The following is a 25,999-nucleotide window of genomic DNA, read 5'->3' on the forward strand; positions in this document are numbered from 1 at the left end:
CGTTTTTTGCTAAACGCTGAAAACGTCGATTTTTTTTTTTTTTAGCGTTATTACTTTTCGCGCTAACGTTATCCGGCAAGTTAGCAGATTCAATGCCCACTGCCATGAGCCAAGGCACGTTTTCTCCGGACAAGTCTCCCAAGACATCCGCGCCCGACCGACTGGATGACTACAGGTTCGGTTTTTTCACGACTGTATCTACATCGAGGCTGACTTCCCTTGGTTGCTCTGACGGTTTTTCCGGGTCCTGGGCTCGAGCGCGGCACTGTCTCCTGTGTCCTTCGCCCTTTCGCTTTCTTTTCTCTGTTCGCAGTGCGGCTATGGCTTTTGTACCGCGGGAAAGACTCCTGACCCCGCCGGGGTGACGGCTTCTCACTCTCACCCTCCTGGGCTGTGACCCACAAGCCTGTCCGCGGTTAGTCCGCGGGCCCTGAGGTGCATTTCAGGTCCCAGGTACGATCAGGACGCCGCGGTTTCCATTCCTTTTCGGGTCCTCTTCGTTCCGCTCGCCGTCGTTTCTAACCGCTGGAAATTCGTCCCTTGTCTGTCGTTAGGCGATTTCATACCGATGCGGTCGAAACGCACGTTTTCCGCCCGGCAAGTGTCCCAAAGCATCCGACCCGGCTTCCTGAAAGAGGACCAATTCGGTGGATGGACGACCGAATCCCGTAGCCTCTGCTTTCCATTCGTTTTGTCAAGGGTTTCGGGTGCGGCACCGCCCAGGGCTCGAGCACGGTCAAGTGTCCAAGAAGTTCAAGTGCAGGATGTCTCATGTTCTCCAGGACCGTTCAGGGCTGGAGCGCAGTTCAGGGCTCGAGTGTGGCAGTGTCTCCTGTTCCTTTGTCCTTCGCCATCCTTTCTCCGTTCTCAGTGCAAACAGCAGCCTGTGCCCTGGTGCAGGCGGCGGAGACTTCTGCAAGCTCCCGCCCTGCGTATTTGTAGTCTTCCGGGGAGGGGGGGGCCCACGAATTAGTAAATTTGTCCAGCTGAAAAGGTCCATTGCACAACATCGTCTATCGTGGGACATCGACTCGGAAGGTCGAGTCACGGACACAGGCTCGCTAAAAGCGGATCCAGTGACTCCAAAACAACGAAATCGCCACGCGGATGAGTGCGGGCGCCACAAGGACCCCTGCCGTGAACAAGTCCGGCCTTCTGCTGGGAGACAGAGCGGCAGACTGGCATCAAAGCATTTCTGGCTCGCACCTCTTCATTGGCTGAGCCCACCCACCACCGTGGACCTGAGGGCCTGAGGACTAAGCGCCAACTGGCACAGATCTCGAGGCGGGTCACAACCCTGGAGGGTGAGAGAGAGAAGCCATCAGGAGTCTTTCCGCGGTACAAAAGTCATAACCGCGCTGCGAACAGAGACAAGAAGGCGAAAGGACAAAGGCCACAGGAGGCGGCGCCGCACTCGAGCCCTGGACCCTGCTGTCCCTGAAAACCATCAGAGGAACCAAGGGAAGCAACGGAGACGGAGATAAGGTCGTGAAAACACCGAACTTGTGGTGTCCCAGTCGGTCGGGCGCGGATGTCTGGGGACACTTGTCCGGAGAAAACGTGTCTTGGCCGATGGCAGTCGGCACTGAATCCGATAACGAAAAAAAAAAAAAAAATCCGTTTCAGCGTTTAGAAACAACGGAGGGTGGAGCGCAGAGGACGCGAAAACGAACAGAAACCGCAGCGTTCCGACCGCATCGGGTGCACCACTCATACCGGGCGACAAACGTTTCTTGTGTCCTTGTCCTCTGGTCGTCCTGTTCGTGGTTGGGGTCGAATCCGGCTGCAGCCAGCCTGGCAGAACCAGATCGCAGTCCTTATAGGGAAGGACCGAGGCCTTTCTGAACGCCATACTTCCTCGGCTTTCTAACCTTAGCGGATTCAGTGCCCACCGAAGTCGGTCAAGTCTCCCAGGACATCCGAACCGGCCGCCTGGGGGAGGACAAATGCGGGGTTCGCACCGCGGAATCTTCGTCGCGCCTGCGTTCCTTTTGTGGAGCTGACAGTGTTCGGGAACAGCCCGGTCCAGGGCTCGAGTTCTGCGCTCGCAGACCGTACACCATCGCCGACCTTTTCGGTTAGCGAGGTGGCGATGGCCCCAGGAGCCCTGGTCAGGCGGGAAAGACTCCGGACCCGGCAGGCTGGAGGATTTCTCACTGGAGTTCTCCGAGATTGTGAGCGGCCCCGCGAACCTGCTCCAGTTGTCGGTTCGTCCGCGGGCCCCGAGTCCCCCGGGGTGGGTGAGCAGAGCCGGAGCCGGGGCCAAGGGAGAAAGTCAAACCTGAAGCCAAAACTCATGGGACACTGACCTGCACCTCTGTCTCCCAGTGGCCGACGGGACACTTCTCCACTCCAGGGCTCGCTGTGGCGCTGGAATTCGGCCCGCCCGCGATTCAAGGCGCACAGAGCCAGATCCTGCCGTTTTGTCGTTCGTTCATCCGCGCGTGCCCCGGATTCCCCTTCCAGCCGATTTCGATGCGCGGTTAGAAGGCCCGGACCGCGATTTCAAACCGGGCCCGCGGTTTTCTACCTCGTTCTCTCCTATAGCGGCCACAATCAGGCTCTGCCAGGCAGACCGCGGCAGGATTCCACCATAACCTCGTACCACGTAACACGAACCATAGGACGTGAGGAAAACGCCTCGAGTTTAAAAGCCTGACACCGAGTTGCACCAGGTGCGGTCAGGACACCGCGTCTGCGGTTCGTGTTCGGTTCGTCTACGTGCAGCTCTACGTCGTTTCTAAACGCTGGAAATTCGTCCTATGTCTGTTAGCGGGTTTCGTACGGATGCCATCGAAAAGCACGTTTCCCACCGGGCAAGTGTCCCCTGACATTCGTTCCCGGCCGCCGGAAAGAGGACAAAGGCAGGGTTTCCAGGACCGAAAATCCGTCGCGGCTGCGTTCCTTTTATTGTGCCCATGGTATTCGGGACAGCACGGTCCTGGGCTCGAGTGCGTCGCTGTCTCCGGTGGTCTTTCGCCATTATTTCTCCCTTCGCGGCGCTGATACCACATCCCTGGGGAGCGGATGTCCCGCGGTCAAGGCTGAGAGCCGGCCAGCCTGAGGGCTTCTCACTGGCGCCCTCCAGGGTTGGGTCAGAACTTGAGAACTGCGCCGTCCGCGGTTGGTCGGCCGCACCGCGGGTCCACGGTGGTGGTGGGGACAGCGGGAGCCCCGGGCAATGACGAAGTCCAAGTCAGAAGTCAAAACGCTTCCAAAGCCAATCCGCAGCCCCGACTCCGAGCTGCAGTCCCCACAATTCTTCGCCGCAGGGGTCGCCGTGGCGCCAGAAAAGCGCTCAGTGGCGATTCCCGGGGCTGCAGCTTTATTTGGCGGTTTTGCCTGATGGCGATTCGCTCGTGTCCGCGATTCGTCCAGAGAGCGGACTTCCTCCCTACTGACGACGGTCAGCAGGCCGGGCTGCAGTCCGATCTCAACCCGCGTCCGTGATTTTCAGCCTCGATCCTTTGGTGTTGCAGACGGAATCCGGCTCTGCCAGGCAGGACTTGGCGACATTCCACCTGAACCACGAACACCATGGCGGGAGCGAAACGCTGAAAGAAACGTCTGGCGCCCCAGAGCGAGTGCGCACCCGACGCGGTCAGAACGCTGAGGTTTCCGTTCGTTTTCGCGTCCTCTAAGCTCTACTCGCCCTTGTTTCTAAACGATGAAACGTGGAATTTGTTACGTTAGCAGATTCAGCTCCGACTGCCAATGCCAAGGCACGTTTTCTCCGGACATGTGTTCCAAGACATCCCTGCCCGACCGACTGGATGACGGAAAGTTCGGTGTTTTCACGACGGTATCACCCCCTCCGCTGCCTTCCTGTCGTTCATCTGACCGGGTCTCAAGTGCTGCAGGATCTCCTGTGGCCTTGGCCCTCTGGCCTTCTTTTCCCGGTTCACAGGGGAGCTATGGCTTTGGTACCTCTGGCAAGACACCGGACCTCCAAGGCTTCTCACTCTCACACCCCGGGGTTGTTACCCATCTTGAGAGTTTGCGCCCGTGGGTGGTCATGCCGCGGGCCCTCAGGAGCATTTCACTCCCAGTTGCGGTTAGGACGCCTTGGTTTTAATTCGTTTTCGGGTCCTCTTCGTTCTGCTTGCCGTCGTTTATAAGCGATGGAAATTCGCCAGATTTCCGTCATTACGGATTTCGTACCGATAGGGTCGAAATGCAAGTTTTCCCGATGGGAAAGTGTCCCAAGACATGTGAACGCGGCTTTCTGAAAGAGGACGAATTCCGTGTATGGACGAACGAATACTTACTCGTGTGTGTTCCTTTCGTTTCGTCAACGTTTTTCGGGGACAGCATGTTCCAGGGCTGGAGTGAGGCAGTGTCTCTGATGGCCTTCTCAGTCTCGCAGTTTTTCTCCGTTCTTGGTGCACATACGGACCAGGCGAGCGCTAGTACCACGGGCAAAACGACGGGCACCGCAGACCTGCCTGACGGATTCTCACTCACACAAAACGGGGTTGTGACCAGGCTTGAGATCTGTGCCAGTCCGTGGTTAGTCCGCGGCCTCTCAGGTCCACGGTGGTGGGTGGGCCCAGCCAATGAAGAAGTGGGAGCCAGAAACAGAAATGATTTGGATGCCAGCCTGCAGCTCCACCTTCGAGCACCAGGCCGCTTACACAGGACACTTGTGTCAGCCACAGGGCACTCAGATTCTAGTGTTTTGGGGGTTCTGGACCCGCTTTTAGCGAGGGAGTCTCCGTGATTCCACCTCCGAGGAGAAGTCGGAGGACTGCTTTGGTCAATGGACCTTTTCAGGCAGACTTGTGCGGAATTTCCTCGGACCCCGCCCCCCTGGAAGACTACAAATACCCAGGACCTGAGCCTGCAGAAGAATCTGCAGCCTGCCCTGTGCACAGGCTGCTGACGTCCCGCTGCAGGTGCTGCAAGAGCGATGGAGCCGACTTTCTGGTCCGTGCACGTGAAGCAGGCCTGGGATTCCGCCCCGATGGCTCCAGAGACCGAACCTCTGCTTCCGGTCTTCTCGGAAGAACGTGGGCCGTGGCCTCTTCCTTTCTATCCGGTCCTAGGAGGGATCCGCTCCGACAGAGGTGACGATCTCGAGCAACCGCTTCCACGTCTCCAGGGTGACTTGGCGGGATCCGACGGGAGGACCGACTCTTCCAGCGAGCCGGACTCCCCGCGGGCCTTCCACGAGGGACGGGGGCGACCTGCGACCCCGGCAAGCGTGGAGGACTCCGACCTAGATCCGGTCCCAGAGGCAGAGCAGCCCCGGCCCTGGTCCAGAGCGCCCCACCGTCGCCAGGAATCGCGGGACACCGAGACCACGGAAAGGAGAAGCCCTGGGGAGTGTGAGCCGCCCAGCACCGGAGACCTGAGGGGAGGAGTGCGGGTTTGGTCCGCCATCCGGCGGCGCATTCGTAGCGTGTTCCGCTGCTGTGTGCCACGTGGCTGCTGCATACGCATACATGGCAGCAGGGAGCCTTAGGGAGCTGCAGGCGCCTGTCAGCGTTTTACAGTGCGCTCTGTGCCAAGAGATTGCCTGCCAAAACCTCTTATTCCGCGCTGCCGGAAGGCTTCTGGGCCGCCGGCTTCTTCCAAGATAAACTCCTACATCCACGTGCCTCACATGGTCAGTGTCAATTCTTGCTTGCTTAATAAATGATTCCAAAGGTAATTAATTTAATGGGCTGTGCGCGCCAGTTTTCAAAGCTACTTGGTGACCCTCAGGATGCCCTGTTTCTAGCCTTGGTGGAGAAGCTGGTGTGGGGACCACCGAGGTTAGCCCACCAGCCTTCACGAGGACAGGGTGGGTGGGGTGCCCTCGATTCGTCCAGGCAGCCAACTTCGGATGGATCGACTGTCAGCAGGCCGGGCTGCAATCCGACCGAACGCGATCTCAAACCGCGTGTGTGATTTTCCGTCTCGGTCCTTTCGCTTTGCAGGCGGAATCCTGCTTTGCCCCGCAGGACCTGGCCACATTCCACACTAACAGGAACGCGTTTCCTGTGAGAGAAACGTTGGAGGAAACGGTTGGCACCGTGGTGCGCGGTTGCACCGGACGCCGTTTGACGCTGCGGTTTCCGTTCTTTTTCCTCTATGCTCTGTTCGCCGCGGTTTCTAATCGCTGAATTTTTTTTTTTTTTTTAAAGTTCACGGATTCAGTGCTGACTGCCATCGGCCAAGGCACGTTTTCTCCAGACAAGTGTTCCAAGACAACGGACCGCGGCCTCCTGAAAGAGGACGAATTCGGTGGATGGACGACCGAATCTCCGTAGCCTCTGCTTTACTTTCGTTTTGTCAACCGTTTTCGGGTAGAGCACTGTCTAGGGCTCGAGTGCGGTCCAGTGCTCCAACACGACCAAGTGCTGGATGAAGGTTCAGTGCTGGAACACCGTCCAGAGCTCTAACGCGACCAAGTGCTCGACCGTTCATGTGTGGATGCCGGTCAATGCTCAAACACTGTCCAGTGCTGACACAGGACCAAGTGCTGGAACACCACCAAGTGCTGGAACAGGTTTAAATGCCCGATGACGGTCCAGTGCTCAAACATGAAAACTACCAAGTGCTCGATCACGACTTAGTGCTCCAAACACCGTCCATTGCTCCAACGCGACAAAGTGATGGATGACGGTCAAGTGCTGGAATCACCGCCAGTGCTCCAACACGACCCATGGAGTTCAAGTGCTGGATGACGGTCAAGTGCTGGAACAAGACCACAACCGTGTGCAGGAAGATCGTCCAGTGCTGAAACACGTCCAAGTGCTCGATGAAGGTCAAGTGCTCAAAACACCGTCCAGTGCTCTAACGCGACCAAGTGCTCGAATACGACCAAGTGCTTGAAGACCTAGGCAACAGACGTTTTTGGATGGACAAGTTTACCAATTTGTCCGACCCCGCCCCCCTGGAAGACTACAAATACCCAGGGACTGGGCCTGCAGAAGAATCTGCAGCCTGCACAGTGCACAGGCTTTTGCCTCCTGCTGTAGGTGCTGCAAGAGCGATGGAGCCGACTTTCTGGTCCGTGCACGTGAAGCAGGCCTGGGATTCCGCACCGGTGGCGCCAGAGACCGAACCTCTGCTTCCGGTCTTCTCGGAAGAACTTGGGCCTTGGCCTCTTCCTTTCTATCCGGTCCTAGGAGGGATCCGCTCCGACAGAGGTGACGATCTCGAGCAACCGCTTAGACGTCTCCAGGGTGACTTGGCGGGATCCGACGGGAGGACCGAGTCTTCCAGCGAGCCGGACTCCCCGCGGGCCTTCCACGAGGGACCGGGACGACCTGCGACCCCGGCAAGCGTGGAGGACTCCGACCTAGAACCGGTCCCAGAGGCAGAGCAGCCCCGGCCCTGGTCCAGAGCGCCCCACCGTCGCCAGGAATCGCGGGACACCGAGACCACGAAAAGGAGAAGCCCTGGGGAGTGTGAGCCGCCCACCACCGGAGACCTGAGGGGAGGACCGCGGGTTTGGTCTGCTGTCCGGCGGCGCATTTGTAGCGTGTTCCGCTGCTGCGTGCCACGTGGCTGCTGCATACCCTTACATGGCAGCAGGGAGCCTTAGGGAGCTGCAGGCGCCTGTCAGCGTTTTACAGTGCGCTCTGTGCCAAGAGATTGCCTGCCAAAACCTCTTCCTTCCTCGCTGCCGGAAGGCTTCTGGGCAGCCTGCTGCTTCCAAAATAAATTCCTACATCCACGTGCCTCAGATGGTCAGTGTCAATTCTTGCTTGCTTAATAAATGATTCCGAAGGTAATTAATTTAATGGGCTGTGCTGGCCAGTTTTCAGAGCTACTTGGTGACCCTCAGGGGGCCCTGTTTCCAGGCTTGGTGGAGAAGCTGGTGTGGGGACCACCGAGGTCAGCCCACCAGCCTTCACGAGGACAGGGTGGGTGGGGTGCCCGCGATTCGTCCAGGCAGCCGACTTGGGATCCATGGACTGTCAGCAGGCCGGGCTGCAATGCGACCGAACGCGATCTCAAACCGCGTGTGTGATTTTCTGTCTCGGTCCTTTGCTTTGCAGGCGGAATCCTGCTCTGCCCCGCAGGACCTGGCCACATTCCACACTAACCACGAACACATTTCTAGTGAGGGAAACGTTGGAGGAAACGTTTGGCGCCGTGGTGCGCGGTTGCACCAGACGCAGTTTGATGCTGCGGTTTCCGTTCTTTTTCATGTAAGCTCCGTTCGCTGCGGTTTCTAATCCCTAAAAACTTATATTTTTTTATTATATTTTTTTCAAGTTCACGGATTCAGTGCTGACTGCCATCGGCCAAGGCACGTTTTCTCCAGACAAGTGACCGAAGACAACGGACCGCGGTCTCCTCCTGTAAGAGGACGAATTCGGTGTATGGCCACCAAATCTCCGTAGCCTCTGCTTTCCTTTCGTTTTGTCAATGTTTTTCGGGTAGAGCACGGTCTAGGGCTCGAGCGCGGTCCAGTGCTCCAACACGACCAAGTGCTTGATGAAGGTTAAGGGCTGGAACACGGTCCAGCGCTCTAACGCGACCAAGTGCTCGACCATTCATGTGCAGATGACGGTCAAGTGCTCAAACACGGTCCAGTGCTGGAACAGGACCAAGTGCTGGAACACCACCAAGTGCTGGAACAGGTTCGAATGCCCGATGATGGTCCAGTGCTCCAACATGAAAACGACCAAGTGCTCCATCACGACTTAGTGCTCGAAACACCGTCCAGTGCTCCAACGCGACAAAGTGATGGATGACGGTCAAGTGCTGGAAACACCGTCCAGTACTCCAACACGACCCATGGAGTTCAAGTGCTGGATGACGGTCAAGTGCTCGAACACGCCCACGACCATGTGCAGAGGCAGCGTTCAGTGCTGGAACACGTCCAAGTGCTGGATAAAGGTCAAGTGCTCAAAACACCGTCCAGTGCTCTAACGCGACCAAGTGCTCGAATACGACCAAGTGCTTGAAGACCTAGGCAATAGACGTTTTAAGATGGACAGACAAGTTTACCAGTTTTTCCGCCCCCGCCCCCCTGGAAGACTACAAATAACCCAGGACCTGAGCCTGCAGAAGAATCTGCAGCCTGCACTGTGCACAGGCTTCTGACCTGCTGCAGGTGCTGCAAGAGCGATGGAGCCGACTTTCTGGTCCGTGCACGTGAAGCAGGCCTGGGATTCCGCCCCGGTGGCGCCAGAGACCGAACCTCTTCTTCCGGTCTTCTCGGAAGAACGTGGGCCATGGCCTCTTCCTTTCTATCCGGTCCTAGGAGGGATCCGCTCCGACAGAGGTGACGATCTCGAGCAACCGCTTCCACGTCTCCAGGGTGACTTGGCGGGATCCGACGGGAGGACCGAGTCTTCCAGCGGGCCGGACTCCCCGCGGGCCTTCCACGAGGGACGGGGGCGACCTGTGACCCCGGCAAGCGTGGAGGACTCCGACCTAGAACCTGTCCCAGAGGCAGAGCAGCCCCGGCCCTGGTCCAGAGCGCCCCACCGTGGCCACGAATCGCGGGACACCGAGACCACGGAAAGGAGAATCCCTGGGAGTGTGAGCCGCCGACCACGGGAGACCTGAGGGGAGGACCGCGGGTTTGGTCCGCTGTCAGGCGGCGCATTCGTAGCGTGTTCCGCTGCTGCGTGCCACGTGGCTGCTGCAAACTGGAACTCGGCAGCAGGGAGCCTTAGGGAGCTGCAGGCGCCTTTCAGCATTTTAGAGTGCGCTCTGTGCCAAGAGAATGCCTGCCAAAACCTCTTCCTTCCTCGCTGCCAGAAGTCTTCAGGGCAGCCGGCTGCTTCCAAAATAAATTCCTACATCGACGTGCCTCAGATGGTCAGTGTCAATTCTTGCTTGCTTAATAAATGATTCCGAAGGTAATTTAATAGGCTGTGCGCGCCAGTTTTCAAAGCTACTTGGTGACACTCAGGGGGCGCTGTTTCTAGGCTTGGTGGAGAAGCTGGTGTGGGGACCACCGAGGTTAGCCCACCAGCCTTCACGAGGACAGGGTGGGTGTGGTGCCCTCGATTCGTCCAGGCAGCCGACTTCGGATCGATCGACTGTCAGCAGGCCGGGCTGCAATCCGACCGAACGCGATCTCAAACCGCGTGTGTGATTTTCCGTCTCGGTCCTTTCGCTTTGCTGGCGGAATCCGGCTCAGCCCCGCAGGACCTGGCCACATTCCACACTAACCAGGAAGGCGTTTCGCGTGAGGGAAACGTTGGAGGAAACGTTTGGCGCCGTGGTGCGCGGTTGCACCAGACGCAGTTTGACGCTGCGGTTTCCGTTCTTTTTCCTCTATGCTCGGTTCGCCGCGGTTTCTAATCGCTAAAAACTTTTAATTTTTTATTATATTTTTTTTCAAGTTCACGGATTCAGTGCTGACTGCCATCGGCCAAGGCTCGTTTTCTCCGGACAAGTGTCCCAAGACAACGGACCGCGGCCTCCTCCTGTAAGAGGACGAATTCGGTGGATGGACGCCCGAATCTCCGTAGCCTCTGCTTTCCTTTCGTCTTGTCAACCGTTTTCGGGTACAGCACGGTCTAGGGCTGGAGCGCGGTCCAGTGCTCCAACACGACCAAGTGCTTGATGAAGGTTAAGGGCTGGAACACCGTCCAGCGCTCTACGCGACCAAGTGCTCGACCGATCATGTGTGGATGTCGGTCAAGTGCTCAAACACGGTCCAGTGCTGACACAGGACCAAGTGCTGACACAGGACCAAGTGCCGGAACAGGTTCAAATGCCCGATGACGGTCCAGTGCTCCAACATGAACACGACCAAGTGCTCGATCACGACTTAGTGCTAGAAACACTGCCCAGTGCTCCAACACGACAAAGTGATGGATGACGGTCAAGTGCTGGAAAAACCGCCCAGTGCTCCAACATGACCCATGAAGTTCAAGTGCTGGATGACGGCCAAGTGCTCGAACACCACCCATGGAGTTCAAGTGTGGATGACTGTCAAGTGCTTGAACACGCCCACGACCGTGTGCAGAGGCAGCGTTCAGTGCTGAAACACGTCCAAGTGCTGGATAAAGGTCAATTGCTCAAAACACTGTCCAGTGCTCTAACGCGACCAAGTGCTCGAATACGACCAAGTGCTTGAAGATCTAGGCAATAGACGTTTTAAGATGGACAGACAAGTTTACCAGTTTTTCCGCCCCCGCCCCCCTGGAAGACTACAAATAACCCAGGACCTGAGCCTGCAGAAGAATCTGCAGCCTGCACAGTGCACAGGCTTCTGACTTCCTGCTGCAGGTGCTGCAAGAGCGATGGAGCCGACTTTCTGGTCCGTGCACGTGAAGCAGGCCTGGGATTCCGCACCGGTGGCGCCAGAGAGCGAACCTCTGCTTCCTGTCTTCTCGGAAGAACTTGGGCCTTGGCCTCTTCCTTTCTATCCGGTCCTAGGAGGGATCCGCTCCGACAGAGGTGAAGATCTCGAGCAACCTCTTCCATGTCTCCAGGGTGATTTGGCGGGATCCGACGGGAGGACCGAGTCTTCCAGCGAGCCGGACTCCCCGCGGGCCTTCCACGAGGGACGGGGGCGACCTGCGACCCCGGCAAGCGTGGAGGACTCCGACCTAGAACCGGTCCCAGAGGCAGAGCAGCCCCGGCCCTGGTCCAGAGCGCCCCACCCTGGCCACGAATCGCGGGACACCGAGACCACGGAAAGGAGAAGCCCTGGGGAGTGTCAGCCGCACACCACTGGAGACCTGAGGGGAGGACCACGGTTTTGGTCCTCCTTTAGGCGGCGCATTCGTAGCGTGTTCTGCTGCTGCGTGCCACGTGGCTGCTGCAAACCCGAACTCGGCAGCAGGGAGCCTTAGGGAGCCTCAGGATCCTTTCAGCGTTTTAGAGTGCCCTCTGTGCCAAGAGATTGCCTGCCAAAACCTCTTCCTTCCTCGCAGCCAGAAGTCTTCTGGGCAGCCTGCTGCTTCCAAAATAAATTCCTATATCCACGTGCCTCAGATGGTCAGTGTCAATTCTTGCTTGCTCAATAAATGATTCCGAAGGTAATTAATTTAATAGGCTGTGCGCGCCAGTTTTCAAAGCTACTTGGTGACACTCAGGGGGCGCTGTTTCTAGGCTTGGTGGAGAAGCTGGTGTGGGGACCACCGAGGTTAGCCCACCAGCCTTCACGAGGACAGGGTGGGTGGGGTGCCCCGGATTCGTCCAGGCAGCCGACTTGGGATCCATCGACTGTCAGCAGGGCGGGCTGCAATCCGACCGAACGCGATCTCAAACCCTGTGTGTGATTTTCCGTCTCGGTCCTTTCGCTTTGCAGGCGGAATCCTGCTCTGCCCCGCAGGACCTGGCCACATTCCACACTAACCAGGAACACATTTCTAGTGAGGGAAACGTTGGAGGAAACGTTTGGCGCCGTGGTGCGCGGTTGCACCAGACGCAGTTTGACGCTGCGGTTTCCGTTCTTTTTCATGTAAGCTCCGTTCGCCGCGGTTTCTAATCGCTAAAAACTTCTATTTTTTTATTATATTTTTTTTCAAGTTCACGGATTCAGTGCTGACTGCCATCGGTCAAGGCTCGTTTTCTCCGGACAAGTGTCCCAAGACAACGGACCGCGGCCTCCTCCTGTAAGAGGACGAATTCGGTGGATGGACGACCGAATCTCCGTAGCCTCTGTTTTCCTTTCGTTTTGTCAACCGTTTTCGGGTAGAGCACGGTCTAGGGCTCGAGCGCGGTCCAGTGCTCCAACACGACCAAGTGCTTGATGAAGGTTAAGGGCTGGAACACCGTCCAGCGCTCTAACGCGACCAAGTGCTCGACCGATCATGTGTGGATGACGGTCAAGTGCTCAAACACGGTCCAGTGCTGACACAGGACCAAGTGCTGGAACACCACCAAGTGCTCGAACAGGTTCAAATGCCCGATGACGGTCCAGTGCTCCAACATGAAAACGACCAAGTGCTCGATCACGACTTAGTGCTCGAAACACCGTCCAGTGCTCCAACGCGACAAAGTGATGGATGACGGTCAAGTGCTGGAAAAACCGCCCAGTGCTCAAACACGACCCATGAAGTTCAAGTGCTGGATGACGGCCAAGTGCTCGAACACGCCCACGACCGTGTGCAGAGGCAGCGTTCAGTGCTGGAACACGTCCAGGTGCTGGATAAAGGTCAAGTGCTCAAAACACCGTCCAGTGCTCTAACGCGACCAACTGCTCGAATACGACCAAGTGCTTGAAGATCTAGGCAATAGACGTTTTAAGATGGACAGACAAGTTTACCAGTTTTTCCGCCCCCGCCCCCCTGGAAGACTACAAATAACCCAGGACCTGAGCCTGCAGAAGAATCTGCAGCCGGCCCTGTGCACAGGCTTCTGACCTCCTGCTGTAGGTGCTGCAAGAGCGATGGAGCCGACTTTCTGGTCCGTGCGCGTGAAGCAGGCCTGGGATTCCGCACCGGTGGCGCCAGAGACCGAACCTCTGCTTCATGTCTTCTCGGAAGAACTTGGGCCTTGGCCTCTTCCTTTCTATCCGGTCCTAGGAGGGATCCGCTCCGACAGAGGTGACGATCTCGAGCAACCGCTTCCAGGTCTCCAGGGTGATTTGGCGGGATCCGACGGGAGGACCGACTCTTCCAGCGAGCCGGACTCCCCGCGGGCCTTCCACGAGGGACCGGGGCGACCTGCGACCCCGGCAAGCGTGGAGGACTCCGACCTAGAACCGGTCCCAGAGGCAGAGCAGCCCCGGCCCTGGTCCAGAGCGCCCCACCGTGGCCCCGAATCGGGGGACACCGAGACCACGGGAAGGAGAAGCCCTGGGGAGTGTCAGCCGCACACCACCGGAGACCTGAGGGGAGGACCGCGGGTTTGGTCCGCCATCCGGCGGCGCATTTGTAGCGTGTTCCGCTACTGCGTGCCACGTGGCTGCTGCAAACTGGAACTCGGCAGCGGGGAGCCTTAGGGAGCCTCAGGCGCCTTTCAGCGTTTTAGAGTGCCCTCTGTGCCAAGAGATTGCCTGCCAAAACCTCTTCCTTCCTCGCAGCCGGAAGTCTTCTGGGCAGCCTGCTGCTTCCAAAATAAATTTCTATAATCACGTGCCTCAGATGGTCAGTGTCAATTCTTGCTTGCTCAATAAATGATTCCGAAGGTAATTAATTTAATGGGCTGTGCGCGCCAGTTTTCAAAGCTACTTGGTGACACTCAGGGGGCGCTGTTTCTAGGCTTGGTGGAGAAGCTGGTGTGGGGACCACCGAGGTCAGCCCACCAGCCTTCACGAGGACAGGGTGGGTGGGGTGCCCCGGATTCGTCCAGGCAGCCGACTTCGGATCGATCGACTGTCAGCAGGGCGGGCTGCAATCCGACCGAACGCGATCTCAAACCCTGTGTGTGATTTTCTGTCTCGGTCCTTTGCTTTGCAGGCAGAATCCTGCTCTGCCCCGCAGGACCTGGCCACATTCCACACTAACCAGGAACACATTTCTAGTGAGGGAAACGTTGGAGGAAACGTTTGGCGCCGTGGTGCGCGGTTGCACCAGACGCAGTTTGACGCTGCGGTTTCCGTTTTTTTCATGTAAGCTCCGTTCGCCGCGGTTTCTAATCGCTAAAAACTTCTATTTTTTTATTATATTTTTTTTCAAGTTCACGGATTCAGTGCTGACTGCCATCGGTCAAGGCACGTTTTCTCCGGACAAGTGTCCCAAGACAACGGACCGCGGCCTCCTCCTGTAAGAGGACGAATTCGGTGGATGGACGACCGAATCTCCGTAGCCTCTGTTTTCCTTTCGTTTTGTCAACCGTTTTCGGGTACAGCTCGGTCTAGGGCTCGAGCGCGGTCCAGTGCTCCAACACGACCAAGTGCTTGATGAAGGTTAAGGGCTGGAACACCGTCCAGCGCTCTAACGCGACCAAGTGCTCGACCGATCATGTGTGGATATCGGTCAAGTGCTCAAACACGGTCCAGTGCTGACACAGGACCAAGTGCTGGAACAGGTTCAAATGCCCGGTGACGGTCCAGTGCTCCAACATGAAAACGACCAAGTGTTCGATCACGACTTAGTGCTCGAAACACCGTCCAGTGCTCCAACGCGACAAAGTGATGGATGACGGTCAAGTGCTGGAAAAACCGCCCAGTGCTCCAACATGACCCATGAAGTTCAAGTGCTGGATGACGGCCAAGTGCTCGAACACCACCCATGGAGTTCAAGTGTGGATGACTGTCAAGTGCTCGAACACGCCCACGACCGTGTGCAGGAGCAGCGTTCAGTGCTGGAACACGTCCAGGTGCTGGATAAAGGTCAATTGCTCAAAACACTGTCCAGTGCTCTAACGCGACCAACTGCTCGAATACGACCAAGTGCTTGAAGATCTAGACAATAGACGTTTTAAGATGGACAGACAAGTTTACCAGTTTTTCCGCCCCCGCCCCCCTGGAAGACTACAAATACCCAGGACCTGAGCCTGCAGAAGAATCTGCAGCCTGCACAGTGCACAGGCTTCTGACTTCCTGCTGTAGGTGCTGCAAGAGCGATGGAGCCGACTTTCTGGTCCGTGCACGTGAAGCAGGCCTGGGATTCCGCACCGGTGGCGCCAGAGACCGAACCTCTGCTTCCGGTCTTCTCGGAAGAACGTGGGCCGTGGCCTCTTCCTTTCTATCCGGTCTTAGGAGGGATCCGCTCCGACAGAGGTGACGATCTCGAGCAACCGCTTCCAGGTCTCCAGGGTGATTTGGCGGGATCCGACGGGAGAACCGACTCTTCCAGCGAGCCGGACTCCCCGCGGGCCTTCCACGAGGGACCGGGGCGACCTGCGACCCCGGCAAGCGTGGAGGACTCCGACCTAGAACCGGTCCCAGAGGCAGAGCAGCCCCGGCCCTGGTCCAGAGCGCCCCACCGTCGCCAGGAATCGCGGGACACCGAGACCACGGAAAGGAGAAGCCCTGGGGAGTGGGAGCCGCCCACCACCGGAGACCTGAGGGGAGGACCGCGGGTTTGGTCCGCCATCCGGCGGCGCATTCGTAGCGTCTTCCGCTGCTGCGTGCCACGTGGCTGCTGCAAATCCGTACATGGCAGCGGGGAGCCTTAGGGAGCTGCAGGCGCCTGTCAGCGTTTTACAGTGCGCTCTGTGCCAAGAGAATGCCTGCCAAAACCTCTTCCTTCCTGGCTGCCGGAAGTCTTCTGGGCAGCCTGCTGCTTCCAAAATAAATTCCTACATCCACGTGCCTCAGATGGTCAGTGTCAATTCTTGCTTGCTTAATAAATGATTTTAAAGGTAATTAATTTAATGGGCTGTGCGCGCCAGTTTTCAAAGCTACTTGGTGACCCTCAGGATGCCCTGTTTCTAGCCTTGGTGGAGAAGCTGGTGTGGGGACCACCGAGGTCAGCCCACCAGCCTTCACGAGGACAGGGTGGGTTCGGGTGCCCTCGATTCGTCCAGGCAGCCGACTTCGGATCGATCGACTGTCAGCAGGCCGGGCTGCAATCCGACCTCGATATCAAACTGTGTCCGTTATTTTCGGTCTCAGGCCTTTGGCTTTGCAGGCGGAATCCGGCTCTGCCAGGCAGGAATTGGCGACATTCGACAACAAACAAGAACCCGATGGCTTGAGCCAAAAGTTGGAGGAAACGTTTGGCGCCATTGTGCGGTTAGGAAGCTGAGGTTTCTGTTCTTTTTTGTGTCCTCTATGCTCCGTTCGCGGTTGTTTGTAATCGTTGAACTTCGGCTTGTTTTTTTTCCCATCGTTAGCGGATTCAGGACCTACTGCCATCTCCAAGGCACGTTTTCTCCGGACAAGTGTCCCAAGACATCTCCCTTGGACTTTCTGAAAGAGGACGATTTCGGTGTATGGATGACCGAATCTCTGTAGCCACCGCATTCCTTTCCCATTGTCAACGTTTTTGGGGTACAACAACAAGGCCCATGGCCAGAGCGCGGTCCAGTCCTGCAACACACCAAGTGCTCGATGTCGGTCCAGGGCTCAAGTGCAGCACTGATTTCTATTCCTTAGCCCTCTGGCCATCATGGCAAGACACTGGACACCGCAGGCCTGGGGCATCTCACGCACACCACACAGGCTGGAGGTCCTTAGCCTCTGGGTAGTTATGACCCCAGCCCTAAGGTGCATTTCCACTCCCAGGTGCGGTGATGATGCCACGGTTTCCATTCGTTTTCGGGTCCCCCTGGTTTTGTTCGCGGTCGTTTCTAACACAGGAAGTTCGTCCGATTCCTTTCGTTAGGACTTTCGTACCGATGCACGTTTTCCACCGAGGAAGTGTCCCAAGACATTGGACACCGGCTTCCTGAGAGAGGACGAATTCGTTGTATGGACTACCGAATCTCCATATCCTCTGCTTCCATTTCGTTTTGTAAAGGTTTTTCGGGTACAGCACGGCCCAGGGCTCGAGCGCGGACCAGTGCTCCAACACGACCAAGTTCTCGATGACGGTTAAGTGCTGGAACACCGTCCAGCGCTCTAAGGCGACCAAGTGCTCCATACCGATCCTGTGCGGATGACGGTCAAGTGCTCAAACACTGTCCAGTGCTGGAACACCACCAAGTGCTGGAACACCACCAAGTGCTCCAACAGGTTCAAATGCCCGATGACGGTCCAGTGCTCAAACACGAAAACGACCAAGTGTTGGATCACGATAAAGGTCTCGAAACACCGTCCAGTGCTCCAACGCGACCTATGAAGGTCAAGTGCTGGAACACGAACCCGACCAAGTGCAGGAACATCATCCAGTGCTGAAACACGTCCAAGTCCTCGATGCAGGTCAAGTGCTCAAAACACCGTCCAGTGCTCTACCCGGACCTAGGGCTCCCTGACGGTCAAGTGCTCGAAAACGACCAAGTGCTTGAAGACCTAGGCAATAGACGTTTTAAGATGGACAAGTTTACCAATTCATCCGACCCCGCCCCCCTGGAAGACTACAAATACCCAGGGCCTGAGCCTGCAGAAGAATCTGCAGCCTGCACTGTGCACAGGCTTCTGACCTCCCGCTGCAGGTGCTGCAAGAGCGATGGAGCCGACTTTCTGGTCCGTGCACGTGAAGCAGGCCTGGGATTCCGCCCCGGTGGCGCCAAAGACCGAACTTCTGCTTCCGGTCTTCTCGGAAGAACGTGGGCCTTGGCCTCTTCCTTTCTATCCGGTCCTAGGAGTGATCCCCTCCGACAGAGGTGACGATCTCGAGCAACCGCTTCCGTGTCTCCAGGGTGACTTCGAAAAAGTGCTTTGGGAGGACCGACTCTTCCAGCGAGCTGGAAACCCACGGGGCTTCCACGAGGGACTCGAGCAACCCTCGACCCCGGCAAGCGTGGAGGACTCCGACCTAGATCCGGTCCCAGAGGCAGAGCAGCCCCGGCCCTGGTCCAGAGCGCCCCACCCTCGCCAGGAATCGCGGGACACCGAGACCACGGAAAGGAGAAGCCCTGGGGAGTGGGAGCCGCCCAGCACCGGAGACCTGAGGGGAGGACCGCGGGTTTTGTGCGCTGTCCGGCGGCGCATTCGTAGCGTGTTCCGGTGTTCCGCTGCTGCGTGCCACGTGGCTGCTGCAAACCCGTACATGGCAGCAGGGAGCCTTAGGGAGCTGCAGGCGCCTGTCAGCGTTTTAGAGTGCGCTCTGTGCCAAGAGAATGCCTGCCTAAACCTCTTCCTTCCTCGCTGCCGGAAGTCTTCTGGGCAGCCGGCTGCTTCCAAAATAAATTCCTATATCCACGTGCCTCAGATGGTCAGTGTCAATTCTTGCTTGCTCAATAAATGATTCCGAAGGTAATTAATTTAATAGGCTGTGCGCGCCAGTTTTCAAAGCTACTTGGTGACACTCAGGATGCCCTGTTTCTAGGCTTGGTGGAGAAGCTGGTGTGGGGACCACCGAGGTTAGCCCACCAGCCTTCACGAGGACGGGTGGGTGGGTGGGGTGCCCTCGATTCGTCCAGACAGCCGACTTCGGATCCATCGACTGTCAGCAGGCCGGGCTGCAATGCGACCGAACGCGATCTCAAACCGCGTGTGTGATTTTCTGTCTCGGTCCTTTCGCTTTGCTGGCGGAATCCGGCTCAGCCCCGCAGGACCTGGCCACATTCCACACTAACCAGGAACGCGTTTCGAGTGAGGGAAACGTTGGAGGAAACGGTTGGCACCGTGGTGCGAGGTTGCACCGGACGCAGTTTGACGCTGCGGTTTCCGTTCTTTTTCCTCTATGCTCTGTTGGCCGCGGATTCTAATCGCTGAAACTTTTTTTTTTTTTCTTTAAAGTTCAGGGATTCAGTGCTGACTGCCATCGGCCAAGGCACGTTTTCTCCGGACAAGTGTCCCAAGACAACGGACCGCGGCCTCCTCCTGTAAGAGGACGAATTCGGTGGATGGACGACCGAGTCTCCGTAGCCTCTGCTTTACTTTCGTCTTGTCAACCGTTTTTGGGTAGAGCTGGGCTAGGGCTCGAGCGCGGTCCAGTGCTCCAACAGGACCAAGTGCTTGATGAAGGTTCAGTGCTGGAACACCGTCCAGCGCTCTGACGCGACCAAGTACTCCATACCGATCATGTGCGGATGACGGTCAAGTGCTCAAACACTGTCCAGTGCTGGAACAGGACCAAGTGCTGGAACAGGTTCAAATGCCCGATGACGGTCCAGTGCTCCAACATGAAAACGACCAACTGCTCGATCACGACTTAGTGCTCGAAACACCGTCCAGTGCTCCAACGCGACAAAGTGATGAATGACGGTCAAGTGCTGGAAAAACCGCCAGTGCTCCAACATGACCCATGAAGTTCAAGTGCTGGATGACGGCCAAGTGCTCGAACACCACCCATGGAGTTCAAGTGTGGATGACTGTCAAGTGCTCGAACACGCCCACGACCGTGTGCAGGAGCAGCGTCCAGTGCTGAAACACGTCCAAGTGCTGGATAAAGGTCAAGTGCTCAAAACACCGTCCAGTGCTCTAACGCGACCAAGTGCTCGAATACGACCAAGTGCTTGAAGACCTAGGCAATAGACGTTTTAAGATGGACAGACAAGTTTACCAGTTTTTCCGCCCCCGCCCCCCTGGAAGACTACAAATACCCAGGACCTGAGCCTGCAGAAGAATCTGCAGCCTGCACTGTGCACAGGCTTCTGACCTCCCGCTGCAGGTGCTGCAAGAGCCATGGAGCCGACTTTCTGGTCCGTGCACGTGAAGCAGGCCTGGCATTCCGCACCGGTGGCGCCAGAGACCGAACTTCTGCTTCCGGTCTTCTCGGAAGAACGTGGGCCATGGCCTCTTCCTTTCTATCCGGTCCTAGGAGGGATCCTCTCCGACAGAGGTGAGGATCTCGAGCAACCGCTTCCATGTCTCCAGGGTGACTTGGCGGGATCCGACGGGAGGACCGAGTCTTCCAGCGAGCCGGACTCCCCGCGGGCCTTCCACGAGGGACCGGGGCGACCTGCGACCCCGGCAAGCGTGGAGGACTCCGACCTAGAACCGGTCCCAGAGGCAGAGCAGCCCCGGCCCTGGTCCAGAGCGCCCCACCGTGGCCACGAATCGCGGGACACCGAGACCACGGAAAGGAGAAGCCCTGAGGAGTGTGAGCCGCCCAGCACAGGAGACCAGAGCGGAGGATCCCGGGTTTGGTCCGCTGTCCGGCGGCGCATTTTTAGCGTGTTCCGCTGCTGCGTGCCACGTGGCTGCTGCAAACCGGAACTCGGCAGCAGGGAGCCTTAGGGAGCTGCAGGCGCCTTTCAGCATTTTAGAGTGCGCTCTGTGCCAAGAGAATGCCTGCCAAAACCTCTTCCTTCCTCGCTGCCAGAAGTCTTCTGGGCAGCCGGCTGCTTCCAAAATAAATTCCTACATCCACGTGCCTCAGATGGTCAGTGTCAATTCTTGCTTGCTTAATAAATGATTCCGAAGGTAATTTAATAGGCTGTGCGCGCCAGTTTTCAGAGCTACTTGGTGACACTCAGGATGCCCTGTTTCTAGGCTTGGTGGAGAAGCTGGTGTGGGGACCACCGAGGTTAGCCCACCAGCCTTCACGAGGACAGGGTGGGTGGGGTGCCCTCGATTCGTCCAGGCAGCCGACTTCGGATCGTTCGACTGTCAGCAGACCGGGCTGCAATCCGACCGAATGCGATCTCAAACCGCGTGTGTGATTTTCCGTCTCGGTCCTTTCGCTTTGCAGGCGGAATCCTGCTCTGCCCCGCAGGACCTGGCCACATTCCACACTAACCACGAACGCGTTTCGAGTGAGGGAAATGTTGGTGAAAACGGTTGGCGACCTGGTGCGCGGTTGCACCAGAGGCAGTTTGTCGCTGTGGTTTCGGTTCTTTTTCCTCTGTGCTCCGTTCGCCAAGGTTTCTAATCGCTGAAACTTTTTTTTTTTTTTTTTAAGTTCACGGATTCAGTGCTGACTGCCATCGGCCAAGGCACGTTTTCTCCGGACAAGTGTCCCAAGACAACGGACCGTGGCCTCCTCCTGTAAGAGAACGAATTCGGTGGATGGACAACCGAATCTCCGTAGCCTCTGCTTTCCTTTCGTTTTGTCAACCGTTTTCGGGTAGAGCACGGTCTAGGGCTCGAGCGCGGTCCAGTGCTCCAACAGGACCAAGTGCTTGATGAAGGTTAAGGGCTGGAACACCGTCCAGCGCTCTAACGCGACCTAGTGCTCGACCGTTCATGTGTGGATGACGGTCAAGTGCTCAAACACGGTCCAGTGCTGACACAGGACCAAGTGCTGGAACACCACCACGTGCTGGAACAGGTTCAAATGCCCCATGACGGTCCAGTGCTCCAACATGAAAACGACCAAGTGCTCGATCACGACTTAGTGCTCGAAACACCGTCCAGTGCTCCAACGCGACAAAGTGATGGATGACGGTCAAGTGCTGGAAAAACCGCCCAGTGCTCCAACATGACCCATGGAGTTCAAGTGTGGATGACGGTCAAGTGCTCGAACACGCCCACGACCGTGTGCAGAGGCAGCGTCCAGTGCTGAAACACGTCCAAGTGCTGGATAAAGGTCAATTGCTCAAAACACCGTCCAGTGCTCTAACGCGACCAAGTGCTCGAATACGACCAAGTGCTTGAAGATCTAGGCAATAGACGTTTTAAGATGGACAGACAAGTTTACCAGTTTTTCCGCCCCCGCCCCCCTGGAAGACTACAAATAACCCAGGACCTGAGCCTGCAGAAGAATCTGCAGCCTGCACTGTGCACAGGCTGCTGACCTCCCGCTGTAGGTGCTGCAAGAGCGATGGAGCCGACTTTCTGGTCCGTGCACGTGAAGCAGGCCTGGCATTCCGCACCGGTGGCGCCAGAGACCGAACCTCTGCTTCCGGTCTTCTCGGAAGAACGTGGGCCGTGGCCTCTTCCTTTCTATCCAGTCCTAGGAGGGATCCGCTCCGACAGAGGTGACGATCTCGAGCAACCGCTTCCGTGTCTCCAGGGTGACTTGGCGGGATCCGACGGGAGGACCGAGTCTTCCAGCGAGCCGGACTCCCCGCGGGCCTTCCACGAGGGACGGGGGCGACCTGCGACCCCGGCAAGCGTGGAGGACTCCGACCTAGAACCGGTCCCAGAGGCAGAGCAGCCCCGGCCCTGGTCCAGAGCGCCCCACCGTCGCCAGGAATCGCGGGACACCGAGACCACGGAAAGGAGAAGCCCTGGGGAGTGGGAGCCGCCCACCACCGGAGACCTGAGGGGAGGACCGCGGGTTTGGTCCGCTGTCCGGCGGCGCATTTGTAGCGTGTTCCGCTGCTGTGTGCCACGTGGCTGCTGCAAACCCGTACATGGCAGCAGGGAGCCTTAGGGAGCTGCAGGCGCCTGTCAGCGTTTTAGAGTGCCCTCTGTGCCAAGAGATTGCCTGCCAAAACCTCTTCCTTCCTCGCTGCAGGAAGTCTTCTGGGCAGCCGGCTGCTTCCAAAATAAATTCCTACATCCACGTGCCTCAGATGGTCAGTGTCAATTCTTGCTTGCTCAATAAATGATTCCGAAGGTAATTAATTTAATAGGCTGTGCGCGCCAGTTTTCAAAGCTACTTGGTGACACTCGGGGGCGCTGTTTCAAGACTTGGTGGAGAAGCTGGTGTGGGGACCACCGAGGTTAGTCCACCAGCCTTCACCAGGACAGGGTGGGTGGGTGGGGTGCCCGCGATTCGTCCAGGCAGCCGACTTCGGATCGTTCGACTGTCAGCAGGCCGGGCTGCAATCCGACCGAACGCGATCTCAAACCGCGTGTGTGATTTTCCGTCTCGGTCCTTTCGCTTTGCTGGCGGAATCCTGCTCTGCCCCGCAGGACCTGGCCACATTCCACACTAACCAGGAAGGCGTTTCGAGTGAGGGAAACGTTGGAGGAAACGGTTGGCACCGTGGTGCGAGGTTGCACCAGACGCAGTTTGACGCTGCGGTTTCCGTTCTTTTTCCTCTACACTCAGTTCACTGTGATTTCTAATCGCTGAAACTTTTTTTTTTTTTTTAAGTTCACGGATTCAGTGCTGACTGCCATCGGCCAAGGCACGTTTTCTCCGGACAAGTGTCCCAAGACAACGGACCGCGGCCTCCTCCTGTAAGAGGACGAATTCGGTGTATGGACGACCGAATCGCCGTAGCCTCTGCTTTACTTTCGTTTTGTCAACCGTTTTCGGGTAGAGCATGGTCTAGGGCTCGAGCGCGGTCCAGTGCTCCAACATGACCCATGGAGGTCAAGTGCTGGATGACGGTCAAGTGCTGGAACAGGACCACGACCATGTGCAGGAGCAGCGTCCAGTGCTGAAACAAGTCCAGGTGCTCGATAAAGGTCAAGTGCTCAAAACACCGTCCAGTGCTCTAACGCGACCAAGTGCTCGAATACGACCAAGTGCTTGAAGATCTAGGCAATAGACGTTTTAAGATGGACAAGTTTACCAATTTTTCCGCCCCCGCCCCCCTGGAAGACTACAAATACCCAGGACCTGAGCCTGCAGAAGAATCTGCAGCCTGTACTGTGCACAGGCTGCTGACCTCCAGGTGCAAGGGCTGCTCGAAGGATGGAGCTGACTTTCTGGTCGGTGCACGTGAAGCAGGCCTGGGATTCCGCACCTCTGCTTCTGGTCTTCTCGGAAGAACTTAGGCCTTGGCCTCTTCCTTTCTATCCGGTCCTAGGAGGGATCCGCTCCGACAGAGGTGACGATCTCGAGCAACCGCTTCCGTGTCTCCAGGGTGACTTGGCGGGATCCGACGGGAGGACCGACTCTTCCAGCGAGCCTGAAATCCGCGGGCCTTCCACGAGGGACTCGAGCAACCAGCGACCCCGGCAAGCGTGGAGGACTCCGACCTAGAACCGGTCCCAGAGGCAGAGCAGCCCCGGCCCTGGTCCAGAGCGCCCCACCCTCGCCAGGAATCGCGGGACACCGAGACCACGGAAAGGAGAAACCCTGGGAGGGTCAGCCGCCCACCACCGGAGACCTGAGGGGAGGACCGCGGGTTTTGTGCGCCCTCTGGCGGCGCATTCGTTGCGTGTTCTGCTGCAGCGTGCCATGTGGCTGCTGCAAACCGGTTCCTGGCAGCAGGGAGCCTTAGGGAGCTGCAGGCGCCTTTCAGCGTTTTAGAGTGCGCTCTGTGCCAAGAGATTGCCTGACAAAACCTCTTCCTTCCTCGCAGCCGGAAGATTCTGGGCAGCCGGCTGCTTCCAAAATAAATTCCTACATCCACGTGCCTCAGATGGTCAGTGTCAATTCTTGCTTACTTAATAAATGATTCCAAAGGTAATTAATTTATTAGGCTGTGCGCGCCAGTTTTCAAAGCTACTTGGTGACACTCAGGGGGCGCTGTTTCTAGGCTTGGTGGAGAAGCTGGTGTGGGGACCACCGAGGTTAGCCCACCAGCCTTCACGAGGACAGGTTGGGTGGGGTGCCCTGGATTCGTCCAGGCAGCCGATATTGTTTCGACTGTCAGCAGGCGGGATGCAATCTCACCGCGATCTCAAACCGCGTCTGTGATTTTGTGCCTCGGTTCTTTCGCCTTGCAGGCGGAATTCGGCTCTGCCAGGCAGGACGTGGCCACATTCCACACTAACCAGGAACCCGTTTCGCGTGAGGGAAACGTTTGGCGCCGTGGTGCGCGTGTGCACCCGACGCAGTTAGACGCTGCGGTTTTCATTCTTTTTCCTCTAAGTTTCTAATCGCTGAAACTTCGATTTTTTTTTTTTCCCCAGTTAGCGGATTCAGGGTCTACTGCCATCTCCAAGGCGCGTTTTCTCCGGACAAGTGTCCCAAGATATCCGACTCTGGCTTCCTGAAAGAGGACGAATTCGGTGTATGGACGACCGAATCTCCGTAGCCACCGCTTTCCTTTCCTTTTGTCAAGGGTTTTGGGGTACAGCAAGGTCCAGGGCAGGAGCGCGGTCCACTCAAACACAACCAAGTGCTCGATGACATTCTAAGGCTCAAGAGCAGCACTGATTCATAATCCTTAGCCCTCTGGCCATCAGGGCATGACACCGGACACCACAGGCCTCGGTGCATCTCTCTCACACCACAGAGTCTGCGCCACTGGGCGGTTATGCCGCGGGCCCTAAGGTGCCTTTCGACTCCCAGTTGCGGTGAGGAGGCCGCGGTTTCCACTCGTTTTCGGGTCCCCTTCGTTTGGTCGCGGTCGTTTCTAACGCTGGAAGTTCGTCCGATTTCTGTTTTTACGGATTTCGAAGTGATGCAAGTTATCCCCCTGAGCAAATGTCCCAAGACATCAGACACCGCCTTCCTGAAAGAGGACGAATTCCGTGTATGGACGAACGAATTTCCGTAACCTCTGCTTCCGTTTCGTTTTGTCAACGTTTTTCGGGTACAACATGGCCCAGGGCTCGAGCACGGTCCTGTACTGGAACACGACCAAGTACTACTCCATGACGGTTAAGGGCTGGAACACCGTCCAGGGCTCTAACCCGACCAAGTGCTCCATACCGATCATGTGCGGATGACGGTCAAGTGCTCAAACACTGTCCAGTGCTGACACAGGACCAAGTGCTGGAACACCACCAAGTGCTCCAACAGGTTCAAATGCCCGATGATGGTCCAGTGCTCCAACATGAAAACGACCAAGTGTTTGATCAGGACCAAGTGCTCGAAACACCGCCCAGTGCTCCAACACGACCCATGAAGGTCAAATG

General features: G+C 57.1%; 1 protein-coding gene across 1 annotated transcript; it reads left to right on the forward strand.

Moving 5' to 3' along the window:
- The first annotated feature begins 11,204 nt into the window (after positions 1–11,204).
- Anxa2r (annexin A2 receptor) lies at positions 11,205–11,759 on the forward strand. Its single transcript, XM_028863479.1, has one exon. The coding sequence runs from the start codon at positions 11,205–11,207 to the stop codon at positions 11,757–11,759; it is 555 nt and encodes a 184-aa protein (XP_028719312.1).
- Positions 11,760–25,999: the final 14,240 nt, after the last annotated feature.

The sequence above is a fragment of the Peromyscus leucopus genome, chromosome 11 (genome assembly GCF_004664715.2).
Source record: "Peromyscus leucopus breed LL Stock chromosome 11, UCI_PerLeu_2.1, whole genome shotgun sequence".
NCBI classification, from domain to species: domain Eukaryota; kingdom Metazoa; phylum Chordata; class Mammalia; order Rodentia; family Cricetidae; genus Peromyscus; species Peromyscus leucopus.

Excerpts from the sequence above, each read along its gene's own strand:
- Anxa2r (XM_028863479.1), top strand. The coding sequence starts at position 11,205 with ATGGAGCCGACTTTCTGGTCCGTGCACGTGAAGCAGGCCTGGGATTCC.